At 41.2% G+C, this 18358-nt stretch overlaps 1 protein-coding gene across 4 annotated transcripts in view; it reads right to left on the bottom strand.

Annotated features, from left to right (window-relative positions):
- Positions 1-18358, bottom strand: part of MCU (mitochondrial calcium uniporter) — a 149774-nt gene that overhangs the window by 105192 nt on the left and 26224 nt on the right. The window contains exons 1-2 of one of the 4 annotated variants that reach the window (XM_073353631.2): positions 3462-4687; positions 2966-3145 (exon numbers count right to left, since the gene is read on the bottom strand). The exons of 2 other annotated variants lie outside the window; for them this stretch is intronic. In XM_073353631.2, coding sequence (XP_073209732.1) covers positions 2966-3025 — 60 coding nt within the window. In that variant the 5' untranslated portion in view covers positions 3026-3145; positions 3462-4687. Of the gene's footprint in view, positions 1-2965; positions 3146-3461; positions 4688-18358 lie in introns of those variants that run through there. One more of the 4 variants, XM_073353630.2, reaches the window with a different exon arrangement.

Genomic DNA, 18358 nt, shown 5'->3' with positions numbered 1-18358 from the left:
CACAGTGAAGCCCACTCCACTAAACCATATCCCTTCAAGGCCAATAAAAGTGTTGTGCTAGTTCTGAACAATTGTAGCAGCATCCTTAGGAAACAAACACTACTACAAATGTGTAAACATCAAGAAGTCACGGTGGCTAGGCTGGTTTCAGAGGAACAGCCGTGTTAGTCTGTATTCGCAAAAAGAAAAGGAGTACTTGTGGCACCTTAGAGACTAACCAATTTATTTGAGCATGAGCTTTCGTGAGCTACAGCTCACTTCATCAGATGTTGTTACCCTAACATTAGCACTCCTCTGCACTTCAGTGTGTTGAATAAGCTGGGTTCAGTTTTACATTTGGGTCCATGTACTAGAAAGACTGCAAAGATAATATGCTGAGCCCCTGCAGAATACATCAACTAACATAACCCCTTCCAACCAGTTTTGGGCAACAGAGATACTCTGAAGCATGTGCCTTCTAATCTTTATGAGAAAGAGTTCAGCAGCAGTTCAGTGATGTTTAAAACCATTGCCTCAGATTCTTGAAATGTTAGAGCCACAGGTAAATGAACGTTGTCCAAGCTCTGAGATCTCTGGACGTTCTTCTATTAACTATAAGCTATAGTACCCCCAACTCCAAGGAATAGCTCCAACTGCAGTGCAAGTGAAATCCCATCATATTGTCTTCTCTTTGGAGACATCTGTTGGAATCCAAGGCTGCTAGTGTCAAGTTCAGCGAAGGAGGCCAAGTCAGCATTTTTACATTGTGACATTCTGCACCTTGGGGCAGGACTCTGCAACCCCCCATATTCCTCATCTATATATAATTGTGATATTACACATAAAACATATCAGGTGAAAGGTTATGATCTGCTGAAAGCCATTTCTCTGTCCATATATGTATATCATTTATGCATATGAAGTTATGAGAATTGTGTTGTATGGTCGTCACTAAAACATGCTATAAGTTGGAGAATCAGCCAGATATTAGCTCCCTAGAGGTAACAACAAGGAAAGTAACCAATCCCCGGGTGGGATGTCAAACCCATCAGCAGCCATTGTCCAGCAAGGGAGCTACAATGCAATGACTCACCTGCATGAGGCTACCCCAGGGGTATTGCTCTACCTTGCCTGGAGACTCAGCAATGCCCCCAGAGATGCCTGGACTTGTGTGCCCCAAGCACATGGGACTAAGGGTATAAAACAGAACACAGTGGCGACATGCTTGGCCTCTCTCCTCCACCCACCTATGTGGCAAGCAACAAGGACACTCGGACGACTACAAATGAGGGGACTGGCCCAGGTTTAGGGGACAAACCTGTATATCAAGGACTGCAATATCGAGTGGGGTGAGAAAAACTGCTTAATCTATGTGTTGCCCAGTCAAATATAGTTGAGAGTTTAGACTTCATGGTTATAGTTTCTTTTGGTAACTGACTTTCTGCCTATCAATCAATATCACTTAAAAAAAAATCAATCTTTTATTGTTTATCTTTACCACTGAGTTTGTATGAAGCGTGTGGCAAATCTGCTCAGGTTTTGCAAAAGTTGGTGTATATCCACTTTCCATTAGGGTTACCACATGTCCCTATTTTCCCGGACATGTCCAGCTTTTCGGTTCTTAAATAGCCATCCAGGAGGAATTTTTAAATATCTAAAAACGTCCGGGATTTTGCCATTATTATTTTTCCCCAAAGAAGAGTTGATCACTCGAGAAAGAAAATGAATGTTGATCACTCGAGAGAGTGGCCACTTTTTCCCCCCTAGCTCCCAGAGCTTGCACCACAAAAACAGCTGTTTCGCGCAGCTCGGAGGGAAGGGGAAGGAGGGAATGCGGTGAGCTCAGGGGAGGAGGCGGGGCCGGGGCAAGGATGGAGACTTTGGGGAGAAGGTGGAGTTGGGGTGGAGCCGGGGGTGTGTGTGTGAGCAAATACACCCTCCCCCCCTGTGGAATGTCCTCTTTTTTGAATGTTCAAATATGGTAACCCTACTTTCCATTGGTGAAGTGGTGAACCAATTAATAAATGTGCACCCTCATCTTGAGCAGTGCAAGATGGTATATTCCTGATGTACGGTGCTGTGGGGATTTGGCTCTGGTGCCTCTCTCTGTGAGATTCATGAGTGGCTCTGGGAGCATTCATGCAATATAACTGCATGTGGGGGTCTCTACATGCAGTTGTCCTGAGTGACAACAGCTCCTGGAGGGGTTTGCTGCTGGTCACTAGCAAGGCATTGTGAGAGACAGCCCAAGCTGGAGAGAGTTAAGCGAGCACAGTGGTCCCACTCCCAGTCACAGGCTGTACCCCAGGGATCCTGTCACATACAGCTTCAACCCCTCAGGGACCATTTCTGAAGGTTTAATGAAATCCACCATCCTGCATCAAAACTGAGAACAGTTTAGAAAAATAATTAGTGGATATGTAAATAAGGAAGCAACTGGGTCTGAGATAGAAGTCATCATAGAATTAGAAGGAACCACAAGGGTCATCTGAACCATCCAACACAGATAGCTATTCAGCCTCTTTTTGAAAACCTCCAGTGAAGAAGCTTCTATTACCTCCCAAGGGAGTCTGTTCAACTGGCCCACTGTTCTTACAGTTAGGGAGTTCTTCCTGAGGTTTCATCTAAATCTGCTATGCTGTAGTTTGAACCCATTGCCTCTTGTTCTGCTCTCTGTAACAAAAAGAGAACAACTTTTCTCCATCGTTTTTATGGCAGTCTTTCAAGTATCTGAAGACTATCATAACCCCCCCCTAATTTCCTCTTTTCCAGCCTAAACATACCAGTTCCATCAGCCTTTGCTCATATGGCTTGCATTCCATCCCTTTGATCATCTTTGTCCCTCACCTCTGGATCCTTTCTACACATTAGTAACCAAAATTGGACACAGTACTTCAGCAAAGGCCTAACCAGCACTGAGTATAGCAGTACAAATCACCTCCCGTGACTTGCACGCTATGCCTCTGTTAATGCAACTTAAACTCACATTTTCTTTTTTTGCAACAGCATCGCATTGCTGACTCATATTGAGGTTGTGATCCACCATAACTTCCAGATCCTTCTCAGCAGTGATGCTGCCAGGCCAGTTTTTTCCCCATTCTGTATTTTTGCATTTGGTTTGTGTTCAATTAGTGTAGCATCTTACAGCTGTCTTTGGAGAACTGGGCTACAGACAACAAAATGAAATTAAACAAGTTATCTAGATCCCTCTGAATTTTAGCTCTATCCTCCAAAGCATTGATAACCCACCCCAAAGCTTTGTCTTCTGCAAATTTGATCAGTATGCTCTCTATTCCTACATCCAGATCATTAATAAAGATGTTTAACACTGTATCCAGAGCAGATCCCTGTGGAATCCCAATTGAGATCTCCCTCCAATCCAACATTATTCCATTAATAGTTACTTTTTGTTTGCAGTTATTTAACCAAATTATGTATCCACTTAATAGTAGTTCTGCTGAGCACACATTTCTCCAGCTTACTTATCATAGTGTCATGTGGGACTGTGTCAAAAGCCTTGATGAAGTTCAGTTATATAATGTCCACCTCATTCCCCTCATCCACCAAATCAGTTATTCTGTCAAAGAAAGAAACTTAGCTGGTTAGGCATGATTTGTTCTTTGCTCTAGTAGCTTCCCAGGTATCTAAATCAGGCTGACTGGTCTATAGTTCTCCGGCTCCTCCTTTTTCCCTGCTAGCCCTTCACCAGTCTTCCAGCACCACCCCTCTCATCCATGAATTTGTAAATATTATTGCCAGTGGCTCCAAGATTTCTTCTGCTAATTCCTTCAGTACCCTTGGTGAATAGCCTCCAGCCCTGATGATGTGAACTCATTCTGATGTGTTCTTTATTTATCCTTATATGCTTCCCTTCCCCTTTATTGGCTATGGTATCTTTACTAGTCCTCCAGCTATGTTATTTTTTTTGCGAGACGACTGAAGCAAAGTAATCATTGAACAGCTCTGCTTTCCTATCAACTTCCGTTACCAGCTCATCTTCTCCATTGAACAGCAGACCCCCACAATCGTTGATCTTCTTTGTATAACATATTTGAAGAACCTCTTCTTGTTGTCTCTAACATTTCTTGCCAGCTGTAACTCATTCTTTGCCTTGGTTTTCCTGATTTTGTCCCTACATGCTCACATTATTCCCACGTATACTTCCTTGGTGACATGCCCTTCCTTCCATTTTCTGTATGTATCCCTTTTGGTTTTTAGATAGCTAAAAATCTCCTTGTGCAGTCACACTGGTGAAGCAGAGACATGAAAAAGCGACCATTATTTCTTAGGGCTAGTCTACACGGTGCAGCAATGCTCACCAGAGGGGATGTCAACTGTAAAGCGCTCTTAAGTGTTGCGCTATAAAACAGTCCCCTGTAGACCCTGCTGATGAGCTCTAAAAGGTATCTAGCTTGCATTATCATAGTACTGTTTCAACTGGGACTACATCAACGTGCATTAAGTACCTTTCAGAGTGCATCAACAGGATCCGCGCAGATCACTTAGAGTGCAACACTTCAGAGGGCTCTACATATTACACCCCAGATTACACTACATGGCATGACAATGTGCACCATCGTAGACAAGCCCTGAGTGTTGCATAAGTACAAGAACATAATGAATCATGTTCAAAATCATCAAGTTACAAGTGATCAAATTGATTTAGTGAAATATGCCTGAATTATGGATTCAGGCAAGCAAGCATGTAATTTGCATAATGTCCATCAGCAGAGAAACTAATCACATTTTAGCTTACTTCACATTGTTGCCATCTCTGTTAATAACTGGACAGTTTTCTAAGCTAGGTGGTAGAGGGTCATTTAAGACAGTGCTATAGCATGCATGTAGGAAAATGACCACCTCTGGAACTATTTTGTGTTGCTTCCAAGCACCAAAAGCAATCCATTATGAAGCAGTCCCATAGTCTGGAAGAAAGCCTTTATGCAACATATGAAACAGTGGACCAACTTTCGGAATGGAATCTAGCAGGGTCCATTGATTTACATCAGGAAGCAGAAAACCTTGATCAATTTTTTTTTATCTTGCTTTGTATTTGTAATTTTTATTTTCTTAAAGAAAGGTTGCTTCTTGCTGGTTGGTAACCATTAAAATGTGTTGATTTTCATAGTTATATAAAATTATAAATTTATATATAATATATAAATTGCATAATAAATAAAAATAGCATGTGATAGGATCTACTAGTTTTAAAATCTCGGACACTGATCACAAATAATCATTTCTAAACACTAGCTGCAATTAAGACTTCCTTTGTTTAATTAATCCGTTAGTTTTAAATGCAGAATATTTTTAATAAACTTTTTAAATTTTTCCTTAACGTATCTACCATATTTAAGCTAATAAGACAATTTTTACATTTTAAAAATTGAACTCCAATTTCCACCCAAATGCATCTTGACAAATCGTGAACCCAAAAAAAAAAATCATAATTTAGTAAATAAGAAATACATCATTAACCATCTTCTAATACTGTAAAAATTAAGACTGAATATATATCTTAACATGCATTTAATTGCTTAACTAAATGTGTACAAATATAATGTATCCTCCTGGTTAGCTGACAATAGTACCAGATTTAGCGTAAGGACTGTATTTAGTTGCAAATCAACATGTTTTAATGGTTACCGACCAATGAGAATCTCAAACTGGGCGGTACAGAGTGTATTGTGGAGGGGAGGGGTAAGAAGCTGGGGGAGGGGGGGCGGGAAGAGAGCCTTACTGTGTACATTTCACCCACAGCAATGAATAACTAGCTGACATATCAGGTCCTCAGATGGCACTGTGCATTTTGACGGATTTCTGTTAAACTTGCATAGCATTATACAAAGTTGTTGCCATCTGTACTTTAATCTGTTTGCTACGACGTGGTGTGAACATTTAATTTTAAGTATGGATATGATTCTACCACGGAGGTCATGGATCCAGTGACATTCCAGGCCTGTGAGACTTATTCTGGGCAAGCCCTGGGACCGCCAGAGCATTGTTTTGTTTTTGAGTGCAGTAATGTAACAAAAAACAAACAAACCGACAAAAAAACCCTACATTTGTAAATTGCACTTTCACGACAAAGACTGCACTACAGTACTTGTATGAGGTGAACTGAAAAATACTATTTCTTTTATCATTTTTACAGTGCAAATATTTTAATAAAAATATACACGGATTTCAATTACAACACAGAATACAGTATGTACAAAAATATAGAAAAACATCCAAAATATTAAATAAATTTCAATTGGTATTCTATTGTTTAACAGTGTGATTAAAAGTGCAATTAATCGTGAATTTTTTTTTTTAAAATCACAATCAATTTTTTAAAATCTGTGTATGTACTTGTGTGGTGGGGTGTGGAAACTACTACAGACACAAAGAAGGAAGGCATGATCAAATACATTTGAGAACCACTGGAATAGATTGTAGTAAATTTAGACCTTAAGGTTGATTTTTTTTTCTTTTCTTAAGAGAACGTTTTTAAAATTAAAAATCCATTTTAAAAAAAATTTTTTTGCAAGTCCTGCAATATTCTGGTGCTTAACATGATTCCAGCAGCTGATGCTTTATTATATATGAGAGAAAAGTATAATTATGTAGATCAAAAAATCTTTTAAAGAAAAACGTGCAAAAAACCACAAACAGGAATTTTTTAAAAAGTGTATCAGAAGCAGGAAGCCCACCTGGGCAGTGGTCCCACTGGCCAAACAAAGTGTTAAAGGAGCACTCAAGGAAGACAAGGCCATTGCAGAAAAAATAAATGAATTTTACACATCCCTCTTGAATGCAGGAGATCTGGGGGAGATCTCCACACCTCAGCCATTCTTTTTAGGTGACATATCTGAGGACCTGTCCAAGATTGAGGTGTCAGTAGAGATGGTTTTGGAACAAACTGATACATTAAACAGCAATAAGTCACCAGGACCAGATGGTATTCACTCAAGAATTCTGAATGAACTCATCTGAAATTGCAGAACTATTAACTGTGATATGTAATCTAGTGCTTAAATCAGACTCTATATCAGATGACTCAATGATAGCTAATGTAATATCAGTTTTTAAAGCAGTCTCCAGAGGCAATCCTGGGAACTACTTTCAGTACCAGTCTATTAGAATTCTTTGAGGGTGGCAACAAGCATGTGGACAAAGACCCTGTTGATATACTGTAACTGGACTTTCAGACAACCTTTGATAAGATCCCACACCAAAGGCTCTGAATCAAAGTAAGCAATCATGGGATAATAGGGAAGGTCCTCTCATAGATAAGTAACTAGTTAGAAGATAGGAAACAAAGGGAAGAAATAAATGCCCATTTTTTTTTATAGTAGAGAGGAAAACAGAGGCATCTCCCAGGAATCTGTAGGACAAGTGCTGTTCAACATATTCATCAATGATCTGTATAGTTAAGTCCAAAACTGACTGTAAGAGTTATAAAGGGATCTTGCAAAACTGGGTGACTGGGCAAGAAAATGGCAGATGAAATTCAAGGTTGATAAAACAAAGTAATGCACATTGGAAAACAATCCCAACTATGTACACATAGTACACAAAATGCTGGGGTTTAAATTAGCTGTCATCAGTAATACACAGATTTTCGAGTCACCGTAGATAGTTCTCTGAAAACATTACTTAGTGCACAGCAGCAGTCAAAAAAGCTAACCATGTTAGGAACCATTAGGACAGGTATAGACAGGACAGAAAATATCATAATGCCATTATATAAATCCATGGTATGCCCACACCTTTAATACTGTGTGCAGTTCTGGTCACCCTATCTCAAAATGGATACATTAGATATGGAAAAAGTACATAAAAGGGCAACAAAATGACTTAGGAGTAAGGAACAACTTCCATATGACGAAAGACTAGGACAGTTGACCGTGTGTGTGAGCTACAGAATCATGAATGACATGGAGAAAATGAATAAGGAAGTGTTACTTACCCCTTCGCATAACACATGAACAAGGGGTCACCCAATGAAATTAATAGGCAGCAGGTTTAAAAACATACAATATAAGGGAGTACTTCTTCATACACCACACAGTCAACATGTGGAACACAACCAGGGGATGTTATGAAGACCGAAAGTATAACTGGGTTCAAAAAAGAAATTAGAAAAATTCATGGATGATAGGCCCATCAAAGGCTATTAGCCAAGATGGTCAGGAACACAACCCCATGCTCAGGGTGTCCCCCTAAATCTCTGACTGCCAGAAGCTGGGACTGACAACAGGGGACGGGCGATCACTAGATAAACTGTCCTGTTCTGTTTATTCCCTTTGAAGCATCTGGCTGCTGTTGGAAGACATCATACCGGGCTAAATGATCCACTGTTGTGACCCAAGATGGCCATTCTTATGAGAATTTCAGCTTTCATTTTAAAAATGCACATTTCTCGCTCTTGTAGTTGCTGAAAAGAAGCTTGAAAATACGAACTCTGAAGGTTCAAATACCAGAAGACAAATGAAGAGACCCAACAAGGAATCTCATGACGCTGTGTAGCTTAACTCATGGTTTTTGAAAACTTGGTATTGACAGTACAGGTTCCCTTGCCACTCAAATTTTCTGATTGCTTTTTTGTTAGAAATGCAGATTCTGTCTAGGCAGAGAGGAAGCCTGTAACAATGGCTGGCAAATACTGTAATGACAAATATCATAAAAGTCAGATGATGAAAAATTGAGCTCTAAACAGGAAAAGGGATTTTTAAATTGCTGTTTAAAACTATATTTTCTGTGCGCCCCCCCAAAGTGTGTGTGTGTTGGGGGGGTTAACACCTACATAACTGTTCTAGCATCTTCATAGTGGAAGCCTTTGTCAGAGTTTCAACATAGTTTCTGTTCAATTAACATGCTGACCACTCACAATAAAATACTCTGACATCCCAGTGGCCCTCCAACCATGCTAGATTCTACATCTCTATAGAAAAAAAAAAAAACCAAAAAAGCACAAAAAAATTAAAATTTTCAGTTCTTCATATCTCATTAGTATGTTTTCATGCTTCAGAAATAATTCTTCTAGGCAGCAGGTGCTATCTCTTCACTTTTCAAAAGCTCATCTAGTCCCTGGAGGCCTTATAGCTTTGTGCATGTCATTTTACTGGTTTTTTTTTGTGTTTTTTTTTAAATCACACATTTGCATGCTGGCTGTATTTGAATTTACCCCATTGATTACATTAGTGGGCATGCCTCCCCATAGTTGCATTTTTAATTGTTCTGCCTGTACATTTTACTTAAGCCTCATTTTCTTTCAAGGAAGATGCAAGATTAACTTTGCCATTTTAAATGTTATAAAACTAAAAACCATATTTGACCAAGGTAAACCCCTTTGAAAGTCACCAACAAATACAACTGTGAAAGTTTCTACTCAGATTTTCTTCAGAATGCAGCATTTGTGTACTACTCCATATGGATTAAGTCCTCCCCCTCACTTTTTTTTTTAAATCCTCCCCATCTGTTGAAAGTGAAGTTGGGTGTTTATTTCAATTCTAGGGTGTAGTCACCTGTTAATAGACAGAAAAGAAATAGATCTAGTGGTGCAGCTTAACAAGAAAGCATTCATCACCACCATGGATGCTGCTTAATAGCCTAACTTCACCTTCATCTCAAGAGTCTCAACACAATGCAATTTCAAAACAGTCTTTTTAATGGAAGAGGACTCTTCTGATCCATCCCTATCAGACAATGCCATGTGACTTACACTTCAGCTAATACAGTGTAATACATTCATAGGTAACCCATAATTGGCATATTGTGTAATTTCAGGAGTTATTGACACATGGTAGTATTCGTCTCAATCATTTGACCTTTGGTTCTGTGCCCACATCCTGCCAAGTCCCAACCAAAATTAAATGGACAAATATTTTGTGTATATTCAGTGAAGTCACCATTTTGCCCCCTTTGTGACGACACTTACTGTAGCACACTTGGAGCAGAAAAGATATTTTCCTTCATAATCTAAGAGGTCCTGCTATAAACCAATGTCAGTTGAGCAATCCCTTAAAATTTCCAAGAGCCCCAGTTGTTACTCCAACAGGAGAGTCTCATACATATAAAGAGCCAAAAAGTTATTCCCAACCTGGGTCTCCCAGAATGTAGCAATACCTACAAGACAGGATAGGGGTGAAGAAAGAATTGCTAGTAAAAATAAAACTCTGCTTCACATGCAGGTGTGAGGGTGGAGGGTTGTCTAAATTCCAAACTCAAGTCCCCCGCAAGTCAGTGCATTTCTATGAAGCCAAACTCACTTCCATGTGCCAGCCAAGGCTGACGGTCATGATTCTTGTGAAAAAATTTGGATAAGTGTCAATGAAACTTAAGGAAAAAAGTGTTTCCAGTTGCTTCATGCTTCCAGTTTATCTAGGCAGCATAGTTACTATCCTAAACTGGGAGATTATGCAGTATTAGTGCTATTTCCATCAATACATAGAGACCAAAAAACTGCTATTATTAAGAGATGAGTTTTAAGTTTCTATGGCATCCATTTATCTACCCAACTTTTTTTAGCTGGGTAGACCAGTACTAGATTAAATCTTAGTTCATAGTGACAAAGGAATCCATGTTTTGTAGTCAAGTTAATGCTTTCCAAACTAAAAGAAACCTTCCTGTATTTTGATCTGATACTTTCCACATGGCCTTAAGAGTCTAATTTCTGGACTTGCGCGGCTGTATGTATTGCCATTACCAAAAAAAGTGTTTAGGTTATTTAGCATTGTTGTTCTGCCTAGCAGTTGGACCGAAGGAGCCTGCAATCTAAGTTACAGATAACAGAAAGCTCAAAAGGGTCAGAAGTTTGGAAGGGATACAAACCCTGTTGCTTCACAGCATGCAATCATCTTTGATTTGAGGAAGAGGCTACCCCTACAGCTAGTGTTATGCTAGATCATATTAAAGAAATTCCGTATAAAAATCACAAATGAGTTTGATTCCCCATAGTTTAAAATTCCAGGGTATTACTAATTAAGAGGTCTCTTGGTTTTTCTCTTATTTTTAGTTTCTCTCCCTCTCTGTGTGAAACCTGCAAGCTGCTAATTGTGTTAGTATATCCTACCACAGAGTCTGTTCTCAAAGCAATACTTTGGAACAACAATTACCCACACAGAGAGAGACTCAAAGCAATACGTTGTAACAGAAACAGCACACAGAGACTCCCAGCCCTTTTGTTGTATTTATCTCACTTTGTTAACAATTGTGATTAAAATATAGATAGAAGATGTATGCGGATGGATGCTTGGTGTGGATAATAACTGAATGATCAGGGAGGCGTGCCAGCCTAAGAATCCACTGTCAATCGGCCGAAGAAGGCGTCAAGTGGAAACAACCAGAGGACCCCCAGAGAGCAGACTGGAATCCACCCAACAGCCTCAAGGATGGGAGAACCAAAGAACAAGATAACATCTGGCAGCACGGAGCCATCAGGAATGTGCCATCTGCTGATTGATTCAGCAACAGCATGATGAAGCAATTCCCATAGACTGGCATAGGAAGAAATTCCTATAAAAATGGACTCTAGAAAGTGAGAACTTTGGGGTCTGATTCTGTAAACCAACTTCCAGGGCATCAGATGTGCATCTGATAAGGCCCTGCTCCCTTCTCGTGTCCTGGCCACCTGGCCAGTGGCTTGGCATGAGCAACTCTAAGGCTGGTAACTATGATAACAACCTTGCAGAAAGTGTGTGTGTGTGTGTAAGTAAATACAAAATTGAATGGAATGTTATAGCTATAACTAACGGCTTACTATGATTCTTTCTGTAGTCACAATAAATGTGGCATTTTGCCTTATTCCCTTTACTAAGATCCTGCTGGTTTTTATTTTATTGGTATAACACTAAATCATTCAAGTACATACATTTCAGGCTTCTTATACCTTCCTCTGAATCATTTAATACTGGCCACCATTGCAGACAGGATCCCATACTAGATGGAACATGGGTCTGACTTAATATGGCAATTTTTATGTTAAGTATTTGCACATCTATTTGGCTCTAACCTGGCAGTAACACAAGCCTGTATTCATTTAACTCAATATGGCCTTTCTAAATGTTGTATTACAAATAAAAAGTTTAATGGACATGAATGTATCCCTTTTGTATTGTTGAATTATCCTCAAAGCAGTATATGTGTTCACTAATTCAGGAAAATAAACTATTGACCCCCATAGCGAGGAGGCATGGCCTCCCGCCCTGTCAGACAGGGAGAGACCTGAAATCACCCCCTGAAGGGCAGAACCAGGCCACCTGCGGCCACCCCGCCAGAAGCAGAGGGGTGGGACTGGAAGCAGGATTACAAAAGGCCAGCCTCCTAGCTCAGTAGGGGGAGAGCTGCCAGGGGAGCAGGACATCTCTTCCTTGCTGCCAGAGCCCAGAGCTGAAGGAGATGGCTGCCCAACCAGAGGAGTTACCTGAATTGCCGGAAACCAACAACGCCGACAAACTGCCAGGGATGTCATTGGCTGTTTACCCAGAGGACAGCCCTGGAACCCAGATACCCCTATCTGGGGAGGGTAGGAAGGAGCCCATCGATGCCAAATAGGGTTTGACTATGGAACTATTGTGAACTGGCCAGCGTGTTGCGGGCCCCCACTGATCTAGGGGTGAGCCTACTGCCATTAATAGGGCTGTGGGCTGGGATGCAGTGGAGTGGGAGGGCCTGTGTCCCCCTACCCCAGGCACTTCACCTGTGGAGGGTGGCCACCTCCCCACTAATAGGCCAGGAGGTCTGAAGCAGTCTGGTTCCCGCTGGAACTAGGGCGCCAGGTGCATTTGCTGTGACTCCCAGTTGGGAGTTAATTCCCCACCCTGAACTGTTGGACTGTATCACACGGACTGAGCCCGAGATATAAACTGTGAACTGCCCTGATTGAGGGACTTGGCAGAAGCGCTAACTGCTAATTGGACTAATCACCAGGAGGACTCACTGGCTGTGAGCTGCACCCTGCTTGCGAAGCAGCGAGGAGGCGCGGCCTCCCAACCTGTCAGAAGGGGAGAGAGACGCGCATCTCCATACAACCCCACCTCTGTGACATCCTGTACTGTCCATGCATGTGATGAACATAGGAAGGTCACTCACATGAAATCTTTTCTTTAATGCTTAATGGTATTAAATAACTTGGCCCATTTCTGCATGCCACCTGCAAGCTACTGAAGTCACCAAGGAGCTCTATGCTAAATAATCCTACTGATCCTTAGTTTGTGCGCGCTCTATGAGCCAGCAATATTATTTATTGATATCATTATTGTATGGTACCTTTTTGAACTGCAGGTACAATGAACAGAGCTATGCAGTTTGCATTCTCATCAGTTATGCTGTTAGAATTACTGTTTTCACCCTCTAAACATAAGATACTATATAATCCCAAATGTAACTGTACTGCTGACAAATTAGTTTAAGAATATATTTTGTTTAAAAGCTTAAAGGATCCAAGAACTAGTGTTTAGTGCAGGATCTCACCTAAAATCAACATACCGTAAGTCATCAATGATTACAATATAATGGAGGTTCTTGGAAGTGATAAATACCCATGTCAGATGGAATGTATCACAGAGACTGCATTGTAGTATCAAGCAATTTGTTCGAAGCGGTGTTAGATCCGGATAAGGAGGAATTTTGGAAAGCCAAACAGTTTACTGCTGCTGGAACTACAACACTGAATTCCTTCAGGGGCTCTGTACAGCTTCCAAGAAGAGAGTGGAGAGGGATGGAAAGTCTGTATAAAAAAAATGATCATAGCTTCTCTTTGCCAGGGTTGGCCTCAGCTCCCATCTGTAAACACATGCTTACTCATGCTGAAAGCCTGCAGCATATTACGGACGTCAGAATCATTCTGCATAGCTTCACTGCCAATTGTATCCAAAAGGATACACGCACATACCTAGTAACTTTGCCTTATTACAAGCTGAAGTGCTGCATTTTCCAAGGTTAGTACACACCTTTCCTTCAGTCTCCTATTGCTCTTAAAAGCATGGAGTTCCCAACCTATTGGTTTTGACAGCCATGGGGGGGAGGAGGGGGGAAGAGTTGTGGAGGCGTCACAGATAAATTTCAGGGGCTCACATCTTCCATCTATTCTTTTATGGGCAGATAACAGGAAGTTTCAAAATTTTCCTCAACATGGGTCAGAGAAAGGAGAAGGTTGAGAACCCCTGCTCCACTGCAAAATGAAGATTGGGAGCAGTGATAACACATTACCTACTCCTTCCCAGCCAATTTTTAGCAAAAAATCAGATTATTATTAATTGCTATTGTTACTTCTTGGCTCAAGATCCTAAAATACGGAATCATTCGGAGGATCATGTCAGTCCTCTTAGCTACATAAACATCGCCACATTTAAAAATGTGGCTCGGAATGAATAGTTAAAATTTGATGAACTAGGATGATCCAGATGTTTGTTTCATTATAATCTGGATTTTCACCCAGTAGCCACACACTGCAATCTCACCATCAGCCTCCTGGTGCCTTTATATAAAATCATGTGTGTTAACTATTACGATGTGTGAGAGGCAGCCACTATTTCCTCCCTCAACTCTTTCTTCAAAATGTTCACCTTGTCTAGTACTTTGCAATTGACCTAGAGGCATCTAATCTCTCTCCACATCCCAAAGTTCACATATAGTTAGGGCCCTACCAAATTCATGGTCCATTCTGGTCAATTTCACAGTCATAGGATTTTTAAAGTCATAGATTTCATGATTTCAGCTATTTAAATCTGAAATTTCAAGGTGTTGTAATTGTAGGGGTTCTGACACAAAAAGGAGTTGCAGGGTTATTGCAGGGGGAGATTGCAGGGTTGTTGTATGGGGGGCTGCAGAACTTGCTACCCTAACTTCTGCACTGCTGCTAGCGGCGATGCTGGACAGCTGAAGAGCAGTGACTGCTGGCCAGGAGCCCAGCTCTGAAGGCAGAGCTGCTGCCAGCAGCAGCGCAGAAGTAAGGGTGGCATGGTATGGTATTGCCACCCTTACTTCTACACTGCTGCTAGCGGGGCATCACCTTCAGAGCTGGGTGCCCAGCCAACAGCCGCTGCTCTCCAGCCACCCAGCTCTGAAGGCAGTGCAGAAGGGTGGCAATACTGCAATTTCCTAAAAACAACTTGCAACCCCCCTGCAACTCCCTTTTGGATCAAGACCCCCAATTTGAGAAACACTCATCTCCTCCATGAAATCTGTAGGGTATAGAGTAAAAGCACACAAGACCAGATTTCATGGTCCATGACACTTTTTCCATGGCTGGGAATTTGGTAGGGCCCTACACATAGTAGAACCTGAAAGATACAAACCACCAGAGTTATTGACTGACCTGTCAACTGTACACCACGTGGAACAAGTAAGTAAGTAATCAGGCAGCAGTGGAGACACCAAAAAAACCCAAAACCCAGCAAATACTTCATGATGCCTGAATTACATCTTAAAGGTAGGCACATCTGGGCTGCCTGTCCCCCTACACCCCTTATTTGCCACATGGTAGGGGGGCCAGCCACTTGCAGATAGGAGGTGAAGAGGCTGAGAATTTCACAGGCACAGCTGTGAGCCCCCGAGCAGCAAGAGCAGGAGCAGTGCTAGGGTCTGTGCTGCTTTCCTGTAAGCCATGGGTGCAGTTTCTCCCCCAGGCCAGCTGGGAGGGGGACAAGCTTGCATCGTCAGTCCCAGCTGGGAAAGACACTTCCCAAGCTCCTGCTGGAACCTGGCCTGGAGCCTTTGCTGCTGGAGCCCAAGCTCCTGCCTACACATTGCGCTCCGGAGGAGCGGCTCAGTTTTAAAGGGTCACAGCCCCAGGGTGCCTCAGTCATCACCCTTGCAGCCACAGGACTAGAACCAGCTGCCTGTCCCCACCCTCACTCACCAGGCAGCCATTTACCGGTAGGAGGTGCGAGGTGAAGACACTGAAGTTTGCAGGCACAGCTGTGAGCCCCCACTCTGAGCAGTCCACCCTGAGGAGCGTCCCGTAACATCTTGTTTAGAGTTATGAACATTTCAGAGTTATGTACAACCTCCATTCCCAGGGTGTGCAATTTGGAGGTTCTACTGTAAGTATCAAGTGGCAGCTTTACGCATAGGCAGCTGCACAGGGACCTACTCATCCAGTGGCTCTGCACATACATGTAACACAGGGCTGAACGAAACAGCCTTTGGCACAAGTCAGAAGAGATTGGACGGAGCCCTATATATCCTGCTTCACAGAGGATAACCTTGTAAATACTCATAAATGTATTAATATATAAATATGGGGTAACTGACTACTTCTTAAATCCCTACACACTAGTGGGCAGAATGGATTAGTGCTTCAGCTGTACTGATACAATTGGTACTTCCAGCAAGTTCCACAATACTCCAGAAATGGCTCCACTGACCTCTCTGGTCAAGGTTTGGCACTCCAGAGTGGATATGTATCCCAAGTAAAAACTCTCAAATATTTACATTTTAAATATATAAATTCTATACAAAATTATAAACAACAATTTTATGTATCTTCATTTGTACATATTTTAAATGTTTACATATTTAACAAGCAGACGACAGATGGACAGCAGTGTGACATAATCTGAGACTGGTACTTACAAAGTAGTGCTACTAAGACTGCTGTGCGCAGATGGGGTGCACTATGTGCACCCAGAATAAAATGGCTACCTTTCGACACTTTGAACCAGTGCAATTTGTACTGACTGAATCACACCAGAACAGGTTGCAAATCATACCACCCTTTAGCAGACAAAGCTTAAGAACTCAAGCCCTTTAAAAAAAAAAAAAAAAAAAAAAACACAACCCAAAAACCAGTATAGCTTTTGGTCTCTGCCAACAAGTGGAAGGAGGGGGAAAAAAAAAATGCATCTCTTCTCAAGTGGTAACAGCCTCAATGGCTTCTTGCGTACCAGACACCTAAACGTTCTCTCGTGTGTGCACCATTGTTGGTGGAACTGACATGCCACCCAAATCCACTTTGTTCTTTGTTGAGTAGATCTCTGGCACCAGCGCCCGCTTCTGGTGTCATTAGTTAAAGTTAATTAATGTATACTTGGGCATGAGAAGAGATGGCTGAGGATGATGGCTGCTCAGCCAATCCAGAGCCACTTACACAGCATAGTGCTTGCTCTTCTGGTTGGAAAAAGCTCTCTGCAGATATTTAGAGGCCTGCAGCTCTTAAAGGGTGAAGTAATGGTGATAAAAGTAATGAGGAAAGGAAATCCCTGGGGACCTTTCAAGGTCATGTATAGAAAAGAAGCTGTTTTCTGTCCTGAGGACAGGTATTATGTGAGTGCTCTCAGCTCTGACCTACTTAAGGCAGTTTTCTACATGGGGAACTCCAGAATTGAAGTGTCTGGTGCACTGTGTTTCAGTTCAGGAAAACTAACACTTGGATGACTTTGTAAGGAGTAGGTACTTCAAAAACAAAACCAAGCTGTTGTTGAGCAGACCCCCTCCATAATCACCTAATACTTGCCTGCTCATTGTCATCCATGATGCTGTTTGAATGTTCCATGCAGGGTGGATTGATTTAAAAATGGCGACTCAAAATCAGAAAGCAGGAAAGCAGTGAATAATTAAATAATCATTTTTAATCTTGTTTTGCATTTTGTAGTTATTTTCCTAAAGAGAAGTTGATTCTCATTTGGTTGGTATAACCATTAAGTCACGTTGATTTGCAACTAGGGTTGCCAACTTTGGTTGGACGAATTCCTGAAGATTGTCCAATGCCGGGACAATCCTGGAGGGTTGTCAACCCTATTTGCAACTCCTTTACACAAAATTTGCTTCTGGTTAGCAAAAACCAGCACAATAAATCCGTGTACAGAGATGAAATGTAAGTAATGATCTAGCTTAATGTACACTCCTCCAGATTCCTAATTTATTAAGTAGAAAATGGTAAATGATACTTATTTACTAGATTAATTTTTTATTCAAGCTATGTGTCAAGCTGCATCTGGATGAAAATTGGAGTTCAATTGAAATGCACAAAAAATTTTCCAATAAAACTTCCTTAAATGTGATGAATACATAAGAAATAAGAGTAGGTTAAATATGTTTTAAATGCAAAATGTTAGTTTTATTAAACAAAGGAAGAATCTGTAATTCGTGAATTGAACTAATTCTTTTCCTCCTCCAATCTATGAATAAAAAAAACAAACAAACAATGTTGAGAGCATCACCTCTACTAGTTCTAAAATCTTGACCGACAAGCTGACCAGAAACAACCCTCAATTCGTTTCAACTTTGAATGAGCTAGTCATTGCACTGAACTAATTCAATAATCTGAAATAAAGAAAATATTCTCTGCACTTGCAGAAGAGGCTTATGTTCTCAAATACTGGTTAGCATTTCAATAAACCCTAGTTCTAGTTTGCTTAGCTAGTGATGTATACCAAGTGAGTGGTTTGAC

Source organism: Lepidochelys kempii, chromosome 7, assembly GCF_965140285.1.
Source record: "Lepidochelys kempii isolate rLepKem1 chromosome 7, rLepKem1.hap1, whole genome shotgun sequence".
Lineage (NCBI taxonomy): Eukaryota > Metazoa > Chordata > Testudines > Cheloniidae > Lepidochelys > Lepidochelys kempii.
This window is presented reverse-complemented; position numbering and strand designations above follow the sequence as displayed.